The following is a 14,843-nucleotide window of genomic DNA, read 5'->3' on the forward strand; positions in this document are numbered from 1 at the left end:
CAATTTTTTCTGAGAAATTTTTAAGCATACTGTAAATTTAACTGAAAATATTCACTCAGTAGCCAGTTTTAAGTCTGGTTCAGTATGTACTATACATACTTGACCAGACAAAATTTGCACAACTAAATGCAAATAATCAAGAAGTCTAGTGTAATGCAGTGCATATACTGTGGCTGATGTTCAGCTTTAGTCAGTAGTCTGGTCACTGTTTTTTATTTTTACCATTACACACTATCCATTATGAATGCCCATAATCCACATGTACACACATTACGTGCATTACGCATGGATGACTTTTGATTGATTACAGTTACTTGATAGTGAATATTAGTTTAGGCAGGTCTTGTGTGAGACATTTTGCTTGCTAAAGTGTTGTATCTTTAGAGATTTGTATTGGATACATACTCATTTTTTACCAAATTTTTTTATACTTCTTGTGTCTTCAGCTTATATGAAGTCTTTTTAGGTTAATGTTTGTTTTTATTGGTTGTTCATAGTAAGGCTAGGATTTCGGGTTCCTACCCTTAGCATAGGGCTAACTTATTTGCTGTTCCAGCAAATGAATTTTGAACTTACCTAGCCCCCTCTATGGACTTGATAGTAGAGTTAGAAAAGAGGTTACTGTACTTTAAGAATGACATGATACTGCATGTAGAATGTGTTTTACTGATGATTGATTGAAGTAAAATATTTACCCTAGTCAGTAATGTAATATTTTGTACACTTTAAAACTCCAGTAATGTTCTTGTCAAAGGTAATGGGTAACATCGATGTAAACCAAACTTGCACCTGCTATTCCAGTTTTTATCTCAGTAAAGATACGAACTTCTCTCAGTGTTTTTATTTTGAAAGTAGGTAGATTATTTCACATTTATGTAAAGAACATTACTCTTGATATATTGTTTATTGAACTAGACAAGATTTTTCCTTCATTGGATTATTTATGGAATTATTTCTCTACTCTTTTCCATCTTACGCTTAATGTTGCATTCTCAACTTGTCTAGGTTTTCTTCTATGCTTATTTTGTACATAGAATTTTGGGCTTTATTACAAGCGTTCATCATATTGCTTCCATAAGTACTACAGTGCCTTTCTAACATATTAATACTAAGATCAAATTTTTTTTTAGGTTTTCTTTTGTCCTGGGTAAAAACTGAATTTATTTTTCTTGTATTCAGGAACATTGATTGCAGTGCATCCATTTTTGTACCTTTTACCAAAAGGTATATACATGAAGCTTCATTCCAGCCGTATATTTTCATGGCTACTTTGATTCTCATTTTACAGGCCAGGTATGAAATTTGTGTAAAACAAGTTAATGCAAAATTTAACTCGTTTTTGGTTTCAGGGGGAGTGGGCGGTGAATATGTTGAAGCCTTATCTCAGGTTATTGGTGCACCATCTGGAAATGATTCTAATCCATCTAGCAAAGCACCTGCAGTTAGTGAAGAACAAAGCCAGCTGGATGCTGCAGTTGACATTTTAGTTAATAAGGCTCCAGATGCTATTAATCTGAACCAAGATGAAATCCAGAAATTACAGAGAGAGGATAGTGCCACAAATCTCAAAAAAGAGAAGAGGCACTCTGTATCATCTGGAAGTAAACTCAAAAGTGGAAAAACTTCTAAGGAAAATGATAAGGACTGTGTGCTTTTCACTTGTGGACATCATTTCACAGAAAAGGAATTCAAGGTAAATTTTACTTAAGTTTTTTGTTGGTTTCAGTTGTTTGCTCCCACTTGAATGCCTACTTTACATTAATGACATATGATTAATTAGTGAAGCAAGGTGAGCACTTTCTGCATATTTTTTAAGAACCATCTGAATTTTTAATTTGAAAAGTGATTTCCTTCATGCCTGATATTTTTCTGAAAATTTTTTCTTGAACAATATTTATACGCACTTCAGTTAGTGTAGATGTATGGTTAAACTTCCTATGGAGATTTTCAATATACATAAATATTTCAGAATTGTTAACTGCATATCTGCTGTTGAAATTGCATTTTACAGTTATTGTTTAAGATTTTGTAACAAACCTTGGGATGTCTGATGCTGTATTTTTTAGGAGAAAATAAAATGTTAATTTGATGTTTGTCTACCACTTTTATTTGTAGTGCATATGAAATACTGGTGCAAAGTAATATTGCACCTGAATTCGTAAGTTGTAGATACCCATGTTTGTGATTTCACATTTTCCATCTCTTTATATTTATGTAGTGTTCGTAGGCTATCAGAAGAAGGTGATATTTAAATTGACATGGCTAATACAACATGCTTGTGCTTTGGGCAATTTTTATCTAAAATTTTGTAGTTGAGTGAAACAAGTTTGAGGGCTTCATTCTTGTACAGTATCCCAGCAACCTACAGAGCAAAAGTATTCTCAGTTTCATTTGTAATATGAAAACAAAAGTCATTATTATTTCATTTACCATGCGTTGTAGGCAACATAAGAATACAGTTAATTTACTTGGTTTTAAGTGCCAGAGAATAAATACTATTCGAGCTCAACTACAGGAAAATAATCCCTTGATCCTTCATTATTTTAGAAAACTTTAAAAAATATTCTTATAACTTTTCCTTTGATAAATTGATATTTTTATTGCAGGTGTATTAATTTCACCCTAGACCAATGCCTAGCATGAATCTCAAATTTTAATTCAACTTATGAAAGTTATTTTTTATTTTAGTGCACAACAATAAAAAGCTAATTGACAGTAAAAGCCTAAGCAGTTTTTAATGCATTACAGTATTTGCAAATGTTGTGACATTAACATGAATTGTTTAGTCCAATATGTTTTTGAAGTGTTAGGTACTCACAGGTACCAATTTACATCAATTGCTTTTCAAGTTGTAACAGTGTGATAGATAGCTGTTTCTTAGGTTTTGAACACTGTTTATCCTTATTTAGTTGTTAATATTACTAAATATTATATGCTGAATGTTGTTTTAGTATCTTGCACTCTCAAGTGTGTTTTTAAGTAAGGGTAGTTTTCAAATCTCAAGTTTGTTTGCAGAACATAAAATATATTTTCTGATTTTCAGAGGACAGATTTTAAGTTTTCTCATCATTTTCATGTTTCCAGACTAAGGTATTACCACAGATGGAAACGTCTGTGATGACAGTACCAGGCCTCTTAGGCAAGACTGCAAGAGTTCTTCTTGATCAGTATCACAGTGATCAGCCGGAAATGGCATGTCCACATTGTGTACTGGCTCACCTCACTATCAAACTTACAAAGCACAAACAGACTTAAGATATTTTCATATGCAAGTATAAAGGTATGATAGGCATTAAACTAATTTCATTTTTCTCATGTTCAGTAGTTTTAGCATAAGTTTATCATTGTAGTTTTTTGTTTTAGATATACAAGTCCTTAAAAAGCATCATAAAATTTTGACATTTCATGTAAGAATTTCAGAGTAGTAACCTTCCTCTCAGCTCCCCTCCTGTTTGAGTACTTTGAGTTAACCCTAGTCCTAAAAGCTCTCATTTTTTGCATAAATGCCAGCTCTTAGGTTAAAACAAGCTTTGAGACTTCTCTCTCTCAGGCCTTAGTTGATTTTCATACCTTAAGAGAACTCTGCATGTGTCACTTTGTTTTTGTAAGTTGTTAGTCTTCATAGTATGAACTCCATATACAGTACATGATACGTAAAGTAATTATCTGTCAATGAAATGTAATGAATATAATTATGTTAATCAATAAATATAGTGCATTGCTTATATACCAAAGGTTCCATGCAATGATTTACAATAGTCTAAGCTCTAGTAGCTTTACAGTGTGTTTCAAATGGTGTAAAGATTTAATTAATTTTTGAGTGCCATGCAAAATAAATTATATTGCTTTATAATATATTTTTAAAAAGCCCTGCGCACCGATTTGAAGGAAAAGTTTATTAGACTTTCAATGTAGTGGTACGGAAATGCAGTAGAAAATGGTAGTTACGTGTTCAGTGCAAAATTAGCATGTATACATGCACGTGTGTGTATACTTACACATACGCATCAAGCTTGCCTTTCTTTTTTCTCTGTGATTATTCCATATATATATATATATATATATATTATCTATTTCTATATATATATATATATATATATATATATATGGATTATTAATTATATATATATATATATATATATATATATATATATATATATATATATATATATATATATATATATATATATATATATATATATATGTATAAAAGATATTTTAAATCTTAAACAGTACTGTTCAGTGTATTCTTTGTTGTTTACAAGCAAACTAAAGTGTGTTGTTTGTATGCATATTTATTGTATGTGGTTATGCAGTATTGACAAGGTAGCAGGAGTAAGGGTATGAAGTTTTCATTTTGCATCCGAAGTGTGATTTTTTATCGTCCAGAAATTTCCATTATCTGGCACGGCCTTAGATATATTAATCTGGATATGGGAGAGATTACTGTAATAAAAGTTAAACTAGTAGTCTAATGGAGGGCCTTAAAATATATCTACTCACTCATGCTGCCATGTTATGACATAAATACCATGTTGTATTGTAAACCAAATGGTTTACGAAACCTTATCACATACAGTATATTCTTGAGTTGAGTCAACTTTTCTTCATATGTGTTCAAAGTGAAATATTCAAGATTTTGTATGCAGTGCTGAGTTGAAGGCTGCTGCAATGAAGTTTGCAGGTGTGCATGGGGTTGTGGATTTAGGTGTCCAATGGTTGGCTATACTGTATTGGTTGTTCAAGATTTGACATGGACTTTCCAACAAAAAGACTCATGGCAAAACTTTAGATGCTTCCGAGGAAGTAGAGAAACTTTGGCAGATATTGCAAGACTTGATGATAAAAGATGTTGTTTTAAGCCAAGTTTGCTGATAAAGCTGTTCCATTGTAGTGCTCCTTTCCCCCTAGCTCCTTGGCGGACAAGAAGAAAAAGAATTTACCCATCGAAAGCTTTCCAAGCAATGTGTTTTCTTTGTTTTGTGTAAATGCTTTTGGTGGGCATCATTGCAAACCACTGATAGTTGGACATGCAAAATAACCTTGTGTCCTTTGTGGGTTGATAGATAGTCTGCCAGTGATTTGGTACCACTTGGTGAAGGCTTATTTCACCTCCATGATCATGATCATTTCTAATTGTTCCATAACCACTTATGTAAGAAGGTTGTTCATCATCAGACACAGGACCTTAGAATTGCTAGAAATAATCAAGCAAGCATATACTTCTTCAAATTCAGATGCCAACTCAGTGTGTGCAAGAGCACATGATGTCAGGGGTCTAGGCCCTCCCATCGCTTTCAAAAAAACTTGTTGGTTCAAAGGATTTTAAAGGCTGGTGCATGGCTATGCCAAACCACCTTCACATCCTTCTATCTGTGGGACATTGCCCACAAGTCCTTGGACACTTTCTCCTTGGGTCTGGTGGTGGCTGCTCATCCAGTGCCCCTAGCGGGATAGTTTGTATCTTACCTAAGATGTTGGTTTTGAAAGTGAGAGTGACTAGGATGATTGGTCTTCTTCCTTTCTCTTTCTTTTTTTATCTTCTACCAGTGGGCAGCGGAGAGAAATTATCCATCATATGCTGGAACTGGTCAGATACAGGTGAGTGAGCTGCATTCCATTAGTTTTAATTTATTGTTCCTACACAATACAAACTATATATGAAAGCAAGTCCCTTCTTCTCTCTTACAGGGGGAGAGAGGAAATGACAACAAACAAGGTTGGTGGCTAACGTGGATTTGTTCTCTTAACCCTGATGTCTGGCTGACAAGTAACCTTATACTTTACAGATCAGAGGCACATGACTGCTTCCTATGTTCTGCTTTGTCCAGGAAGTGAGCCAGGATGAGCTGAACCTCCACTTGGTTCAGGGGCTTTCTCTATCCTTCCTCCAAGAGTAAGTCTCCCTTATGATAAGACCAAAGGTTTTTTATGTATATGAACAGTGACATTTGTATTTTCCATAACTAACAAACCTGCAGTCTTAACATATATTGCCCACCTCAAGCCACCCCTCATACAATTACCTGGGATAAGGCAACTGATGCGATGGAGCCAAGATGGGGCGGGGGAGGTCAGTGGAGCCTCCTCCCCACAGCCATCTTGGTTGGTTCCTGTCGCCACCAAATACCTTGTACTTTTTGGGGGGCTTTTTCGATGATTTTCGGTGCCAGTAAGGTTATCGGCACCTCTGTTAGTTATGTATCAGCGCCGATAAGTGGAAATCAGGGCATACCGGCGCTGAAAATCGCCAATTTTCATTGCTAGACAAGTGCTGAAAAACCGGATTGCTGATAACTGAGCCTGCTGATAACCCGGGGACTGCCTGTAGTACAGTAGTGTGCTGTACATCCTATGTGCCTGTTGCATTGTGTTTTGCATAAGCATATAGTGTATGCGCATTTTGTTACAAATATTGGAAAAAAATGTTTAACATCCATTTTCCAATTTGAAGTATGTTGGTTGTTGTTTATAGGTATATTTAGTATACATATGGTTTTTCAGCATTGGAAAGGTGGGACGGTAAGGGTACAAGTTGCCTTCGTACACGTTGAGTGTTTTTTCACCATATCCAGAAATTTCCATTATGTGGCAGGGCCTTGAATGTATAGGAAACGGGAGAGATTACTGTACAGTCGTCCCTCGCCATATTGCGGTTCACTTATCACGGTCTCACTGCATTGCGGATTTTTAATTTATTAGATGTAAATTTGTATCACGGATTTTTCGCTATATTGCGGGATTTTGCAGTATTTATTTTTATTTTTGTGGTAAAATAAGATATTCTAAGCATAAAATTTTTAATTTCATGACTAAATAAATTTTTTATGATAAAAAAATTATTTACTAATTTTCAGTTATTAATATTAATGTAAACAGCAAAAAAATATATAAAATGCTAAATTAAAATCCCACAAAATCACAAAACAGCTTACCAATATACATAAACACCCCAGTTCAATTTCTCTCTCTCTTAGTATACATATCTTTTAATGAAAAAACAGCAAAATTTCAATAAAACTTTATTTCACGTACAGAATAAACTGTATTACTCCATTATTATCGTAAAATATGTATAAAAAAACCGTTGTCCCGACACCTGTAACTGTTCTTACTGTAGGTATGTGTTGTTGTATTTTTTTCTTTGATTTAGTGAACCGTGCTTCATTACAAGAATATTTTATCATTGTTGATGTTTCATCTCTAATCATCGTAAAAATATTTAAAATCCAAATTTCATATGTAAGCAACTCAAGGTTACTGTAGACTTCCTCATTCCCAGCTTGTCAACTCAAGACTTAGTCTCGTCCCTAGCTACTGCTGAGACTTCGTTGATACGTAGCAACACCAGTTTTCTCTCTCTCTCTCTTTTAATGAAATATGAATTACTGTATCATAAACTTTTATGTACAGAATTTTAAAAATAATAATTCCATTAACCCTTAAAGGCCGAGCGTCTATTCACAGAATAGAAACCTAGGTAACTCATCTCAAGGAAAATCTTGACAGTCACAAGTTGTAATTGCCAGAAAAAGGGCCATTATGCAAGTGATTGCCATGGACCAGCTTGCTGCTCCTATCATGAGAGGACAGGACATAGTGTTCAAGATTGCAGGTGTAGGCCTAGACACAGATCTCAGTCACAAGATAGAGGTAGACAGTGGCTAAGAGACCGATCCCAGAACGTATTATTATAAGGGTGAACTGAAAATAAGAGGATCGGTCCTGGCTCTTGATGTTTCTACCTGGCGCACTCTTGGTTCCCTGTGTACACCCATAAATTGATTGGTACTGACAAGTCTCAAGTGCTTGACACAAAAACTTCCGACTCCAGTTGATGTTACAACTGAGTCATTGAGAGGCAGAGGGAACCAGAGGGGGAGGCCTAGTAAACTTCCGAGCCAATCTGAAGACCAAAGACTCGACAGTAAATGAAGGCCGTGGATGATCTGCACTTTGACATTCCAAAGGATTGTTCAGTCTTGGAAGATGGCTGAGTTAGACCTTCTATCTTGATACACCGAAGCTGTGTCTGTTCAGCTCTGTCTGCCTGGACTGTGGGCATAATAGCCAATGGTCATACCACGTTGAAAGCACTGCTTCTTGCCCAGTCAGTGAAGTTAAACAACGTTGGGTCTGATTAGTGCTTGGATGGGTGACCTCCTAGGAAAAATCAGATGCTGTTGGCACCTATGAGACGTCTTTCACATCCATCGTACAAGTCTTAAGGTTACACCTTCCCACCATTCTGTCTGATTCGCCAGGTGATCAGCAAGGTATGATCATTCAGAATATAAGGACCCTGGTGGCATCCAAGTGACCATAGGCTATCTGCTTTACCACCTAAAAGACTTGACCTCCAAGACTGGGTGTCAACAACTCATTGTAAGTTCCAGCTCACCCAAGAAGCAGTGTCCAAGAGCACAATTTCTTTTGACTTTGTGTAATGATCAAACGGGTGTACTTCACAGCTGGTGATGTGGACAACAGTATGTTCCAGGTGAGATTTCACAAGGTCAGGGGCATTGCTCTGCCCCTTGCATTCAGAAAGAACCTGTCGGACAGGTACCAAGGGCGGGAATGTGATCACGACATACCACATTCACCTCCTTTTTTACCTTCAGGAAGTTGCCCATAGATCCTTGGACTCTTTTTTCCTTGGGTTCTGTGGTGGCTGCTCAGCAGTCATGTAGCTCACCCAGCTCCCTTTGGGGACAGGTGGCATCTCGCCTAAGGTGTACTGCTGCAAAAGAGCTCTAGGAAGTACCTCTTGTCTGCTGCAGGGCTGTCAATTTCAAAACTTTCTTTTGAACTGAAGACAGCTCCATAAGTGGTTATGAGAGTTCTCACCTGAATGTCATCTTGGGCTTATTCACTAAGTATGTGTTAGTAGTATTTTATAGTCAACTTGCATGCTTCTGCTCCAAGACAGTTCTACTCCCTTTTGGCCAAGTGGAGCAAATGGATAAATGTTGGATCTCAAGCCCAAGAAGCAGCCAAGTTCCAGGGTATGCTTGCAAGTGTGACAAAGTCAGTGAGATATTAGCATTGATTCAGCGTTAATGATAATGAATAAGTGTTGTGTCAAATGATGAAGCTCATCATAGACTAAACTTACAGTATGATTGTGGCAGTCTTCAGTACAAGAAGACATAAAGTACAGGTATTACCATCCCACTTGAGAACCATACACACCTATAAACTATTATTTAAAATATAGTGTAACTACCCAAGTTTCACACTGCAGCAAATGGCAAGTTTCAGACTCAAATCCATAAAGATATTTGTCAGGGTCTTGAGCATTCTCAATTTGTTCATATACAGCGTATTGAGATTTTAAGGCATTGCATTTTATGAAATGAGACATTATTTTGAAATGAGTGGAAATTCTTGAGGTCAGTCCATGGAAAATTAAGTGTATTCAGTGGTCTGGTAACTTGGAACTAATATTACTTTTCTATAGTATCTAATTTTACTTGTGTGATGGACATAACTAATATTACTTTCTTTAGTATCTAATTTTACTTGTGTGATGGACATAATTCCATTTATCACTTTTTGCAGGTGAAGGTTAAGTGCCTTGATATGTTGGTCTTGGAAACCAAGATGTTAATTGAAACGTCAGCCCATAGAGCATTCAGAGTCGGGTATTAGTTTGGGTGTAACTACAATGTCACATGTATGTATTGTACAAATGTCGTTATCACATTTTGTACAATGGTTAACCAGGATACAACAGGATTTACTAGTATACAGCTGATTGGTGTAAGTATAGGTTTTATTTGTTGGCTGTTCCAGTTGTAATTGTTTATAGTTTAGAGGTATATGTTATCATATGAACAGAGTGGATTAATACAAAGCCTGTGAAAGATTGTTAGTGAAAATATTGCAGAAATTTAACATCAGTCTTCATCCTTTGAAATATAATTGTTTAATATAATGTAGCATATGTTTTTATCGTAAGGGTTTCTTAGCAGTTCTTCTAAAGAATAAACATCATTATATATCTCTTATATGGTTTTATTTTTATTTCAATAGACAGTTAGTAGTTCAAATGACTTGTAAGCAATTCGTTCACCTCGCTAATGTACACCCCTTTAAAATACTAAGAGCAATTGGTTTGGCGAGCAAGGTGGTCTGTTAACTTTCAAGATATTTTATTTCAGATTAAGTAAGTTTTAAAACATTTTTGGAATTTTGCAGTGCAGATTTTGTTTTATTTTTATTATATATCAGACCAAGAGAATGCAGTTATATTTTGTTATGGTTTCTGCATCTAGTAGTTTTAGTTGCTGTTCTTTTTCTGCAAAATGAACTACTTGAGGTATGAAACCACAGGTCAGTCATAATTTGAATCAGGTCAGTATATGGTCATATGGTATTTTATAGCCAAAAATGATGTGTAGTTATTGTGTTATGTGATATCATGTCATTCTCTTTTCTTAATTTAGGCAAGTAACGTCTTGATAAGCCCATGTTCTAAGATTAATTTATTCTATTCATACATGAACTATGACACTAAATGTGATTATTGTAATGATTGTGATTTTTGTGTATCTTTCATGTAACGCCTCTAATTTAGATTATTAATAATTATCCATATTTGTATAAAAAGACCAGCGCAGATGGACTTTTACTATATTGCTTAAGATTTAGAAGAGGAATGTTGTCACAGAAAATTTATGCAAATATCTCGTCACATACTGAACCACCCTCTTTGCAATTTTTAGACTTTTTACGTAAAAAACTTTTTCAGATTTTCTATCATTTTCATCAGGATATGATGGATAAGAGTTCTGTAAGGAATTATATTTTTAATACTAGATTTATAAGATATGATTTTAAAAAGCATACTGTAGTGCCAAGCTTCGTAACTTGGAAATTAGATAGAATGCAGTCCAGTCTTTGGAGGGGCATATTGGCACATTAAAGTCAAATCACTATCTAATATAATCTGCTGCTTTTATTTTTTTCTAATATTCTTACCATTTGCCATTTTGATTGCCAAGATGTAGCTGTATATATTGATGTATTATATTCTGTTTTTTGTTTTAATTTTAATTAGATACAATTGTGTAATTGTGTTCTTGTTTTTCTGATGTTTTCTTCCTTTTGGTGCAAAAAGTTCTAGGTCACAAACCCTTTTGCTTCTGAAGTTGAGACTTCAGAAGGAAAGGCTTCTCTTGTGGGTTTTTAAGTTTTTTTTTTTTTATTTGATTTGAGGTAAATAATAACCTCACATAATACTCTTCTTACCAATGATATTTTATTATATGCAAATTCTGATGAATATTGCATTATAACCATTTTTTCATTGGTTCCTCTTTTTTGTGTGCATTAAATGTGATTATTACGGTGTATACAAAACCTTCATGTAAATAGATTTATATGAATACGTATATCCTTCAAATAAATTTAAATACTTTATAGAAAAATTGTGGCTCCCATTATTAAAGAAAGGCTAATGTTTGATGTTCCATACACATACAGTACATGTACTGTACATTAATTTCATGTTATACTACAGTACCTGTGCTTCTGATGAACAAGAAATTATGTGACTTCATTGCCAAAGGAAGGAATCATGTTTGGTAGTAGGATGCAAGGGGCAAAATTGGTTGACATTGATGACAGTAGAGTAATTGAAAATTTCCTTCAGGACAACACATAGCTGACAAATGCAGAGTTTGTTTTGTTTTAGTTTTGTATAAATGCGAGACTAGTTGTTACTACCACATGCCCAGTGTATTGCTTCCTCATAATCATTTAGGAGCCTCTTTTCAAAATGGAATTTTGTTTTGTTTCCCCTTTATTATTTTACCCTTATTCTCATTATTATTATTATAGTTTTAATTCAGTTATATAATAGTTTTTGTTCAAAATAGACCTTACGGTTTGTATATTCATTATTTTATCCTTATTCTCAGTACCTTTTAATTCCATTTGTTAAGCTGCAATGAGAGTCAGTGACAAGTAATGCTTTTGAAATATTTCCCATGCCAAAAGTTTCCAAGGTTTTTGTATCAGAATATTTTGAATTTCTCCAAACTCTGAACATCACACCACCCCTTTAAAATAGGATTCTTCTTGTGTAATTCTTGGTCAGAATAAAATTCTTGACCTGACTTCCCTTCTGTTGGATGTGACTGCTTATCAACTTAATAATAGCTATTCTAACCAGATCCAAGGTGAGGTGCTTGACCAATGGCCTGGCTACAGGTAAACACAAACACTCTCTCAATAAATTAATGAATAGTGGTGACTGTTAGGTTTATGTATTTACCATTTGCATTTCCTGTGTGCTAGATAACATGTCACAACCTCTAGTAATCTCTGTGAATCATATTCTTTCCTTTATAAGTTTACTGTGTTCAGTTGATTTAACCAAGCAATTTTGAAATGAAAGCATGTCAAACCTTACTTTGATATTTTGTATACCAACATCTTTCTTTAAAAATGATGGTCATTAGAATCATAATTTGATGTTATTCAAGGATTAAACATTAAATACAAGTACACCAGCAAATTTCATGGACAAACAAAAGAACATATTTCTTAATCATTGAAGTAACCAAGATTCATTTTTATGTTGAACTTAGTGAGCTATATAGAATTGTGCCAGAAAAAAAACTGAGACTGAGATTTTAGAAGAAAGGATTCTTTTTTAGGAGCTGATATTAGGGTTAAGTATAAAAAATTATATCCTCCATACAGTGCTGTATTTGTTACGTGGAACATAATGCCCCAGTTATTTTCTTATTTATTAAATACTAGTGATATGGAGATAAAAGTTGACATATTCTGTGGTACAATTGAATTTAATTAAGTGTGGTAAATTGGCATACAGTACCAATTTGAAAATGCTTGAGCTGTATATATAAACCCAATTTTATAGGCATTAAATTTTTCCTTGAAATATGCTGTCATTACTAAAAAGAGAGAACTCTGATTATATTAGACTAAATATCAACATCCCAAAGCAATCTTGGAATGCAAAGCAATGTTTATAGTCTGTTTTTTTGAAGCTTGTAAGTATCCACAGCTAAAACCATTGATGCTAATCCTGAATGGTGGAAGCCCATGCTTAGCACCCACCATTGGTTACAATGATTTCAGTTGTTAAATGAAGTATGTTCGAGTGACATTTGAAACTTTTATATGCATTAGGAGTTCCATCTGTATTCATAAAATTATTCTTTTTTGACAGGCTTAAATTGTGACTTAAACATTGCATAATTATTAACTTAAAATTTTAATTAGGTGGTATCATATTTTCTTGGTATCAGGCTTAAACATATATTTTGCTCAATTGGTGGTACTGTGTTCCTCATATTTTTTCTCTTAGTTTACATTATTAGAATAAAGACTTTATGAAAATAGTGATTTAACTTTTATTAAGATGTTTAATTGCATTTTCAGGAATGAATAAGAAATACTTGCTATTGCCACCCAAACTCTCTAATAAAAATATGGCTAAAATACATTTCAAGGTGGCAGTTTATCTTCAAGAATTAGAATTTGGATGAAAGTACACATAATATATAAATTTTTTTTTTTTTAAATGAAAGCATCCTTGGAATACCACTCTTGAGTGTTCTACTTTTGGTATGGTACTGGTATAGTATGCATTTACTAAGCCCAATATCTTGAAGTTGTTTTTCCCCGTGATGTCTTGATGTTTCAGCATTGTGTATCCAGATTTCTCCTTGCTTTTAGTTCTATCTAGAGTTGAATAGAGTGCAAGATTTAAGAAGGTCTATAACATCATTGTGAGTCCTTCTACTGTTTTTGGTATAAAAACCTCCTTCAATTCAAATCTTGCAAGGCGTCTTAGATATATTTATGCAGATTTATTCAGTATTCCTTTACTGATGTTATCCATGTCATGTTATTTACATTTTAAAGGTTTTAAGATAAATTTTAAGCACAACATCAGTCACAAGTTTTGAAGCAAAACACCAATTTTTCAGTGAATAATAATAGTAACCAACAATCTTCTAATTATTCATTCTGTGTATTGGACTGCTTTTCTTATTGGAGCCCATGGGTATGTAGCCTCCTTTTTCAACTGGGTTGCAGCTCGGCATCTCGGCATGTAATAACGAGAGTTACCAAATTTCACTTAGATAAGCAATTCTCAAGAACAGCTTTAACATTTGTGAAAAGTAAACTTTTACCCATTTTATCATCTATCGTTTTGAGCATTTATTTTTTTTACAAGCATTATACTGCATTATCAGGTGCTCTGTAGATTAATATGATGTTTATTGTAAAAATATGCTCAGTTTCACTGAAAGCTGTGCAGATAATAAACACCTGGAGGAATTGTAAATAAACCCTGCCTCAGTCAACAAGCTTTTGAGCATGAAGTTTTGGTGGCGTCTACTATGTTATTTTAGAAACTTTGGTATTGCGATGTTTAGGGAAATCAGGAACAAAAATTTTACTGAGTACATGTATAACAAGAACATCTGTTAGTATCTATACTTTGTTGCCTGATTTTTGGAGATTAATTCCAGACTACACTCTCCTCTTTTGTTTTGCCTTAAAGAAAAGGGCAAATATAAAAGTAGGTTAAGTGAGAGGTACCAGAGGCTATCAAAGGGAAAAATCCATGATATGGAAATTATGTGTTCACCTAACTACTTTCCCATCTAGTCAGCTGGGTGCCAAAGACTTGTGGTGATGGTAATTATAATAATATTTTATGCCAATAACTTTTAAATATTAGTCACCAGCAGTTTTCTTTATCAGATTTTTATGTATGAAGCTACTTAATATTCTTTGGTTATTATTGTTGTTTTTGTTAATTGAACCATGACTTGTGTATAATACCATATTTG

The 14,843-nt window shown here is 34.1% G+C and overlaps 1 protein-coding gene and 1 pseudogene across 2 annotated transcripts in view; both read left to right on the forward strand.

The window, feature by feature from the left end:
• Positions 1–12,235, forward strand: part of ca (claret) — a 307,235-nt gene extending 295,000 nt beyond the window's left edge. For both annotated transcript variants that reach the window (XM_067121505.1, XM_067121496.1), the window contains exons 25-27: positions 1,350–1,693; positions 3,085–3,280; positions 9,565–12,235. In XM_067121505.1, coding sequence (XP_066977606.1) covers positions 1,350–1,693; positions 3,085–3,255 — 515 coding nt within the window. In that variant the 3' untranslated portion in view covers positions 3,256–3,280; positions 9,565–12,235. The remainder of the gene's footprint in view (positions 1–1,349; positions 1,694–3,084; positions 3,281–9,564) is intronic.
• LOC136850134 (5S ribosomal RNA) lies at positions 8,070–8,189 on the forward strand (annotated as a pseudogene).
• Positions 12,236–14,843: the final 2,608 nt, after the last annotated feature.

This window comes from Macrobrachium rosenbergii, chromosome 2, assembly GCF_040412425.1.
Source record: "Macrobrachium rosenbergii isolate ZJJX-2024 chromosome 2, ASM4041242v1, whole genome shotgun sequence".
NCBI lineage: Eukaryota > Metazoa > Arthropoda > Malacostraca > Decapoda > Palaemonidae > Macrobrachium > Macrobrachium rosenbergii.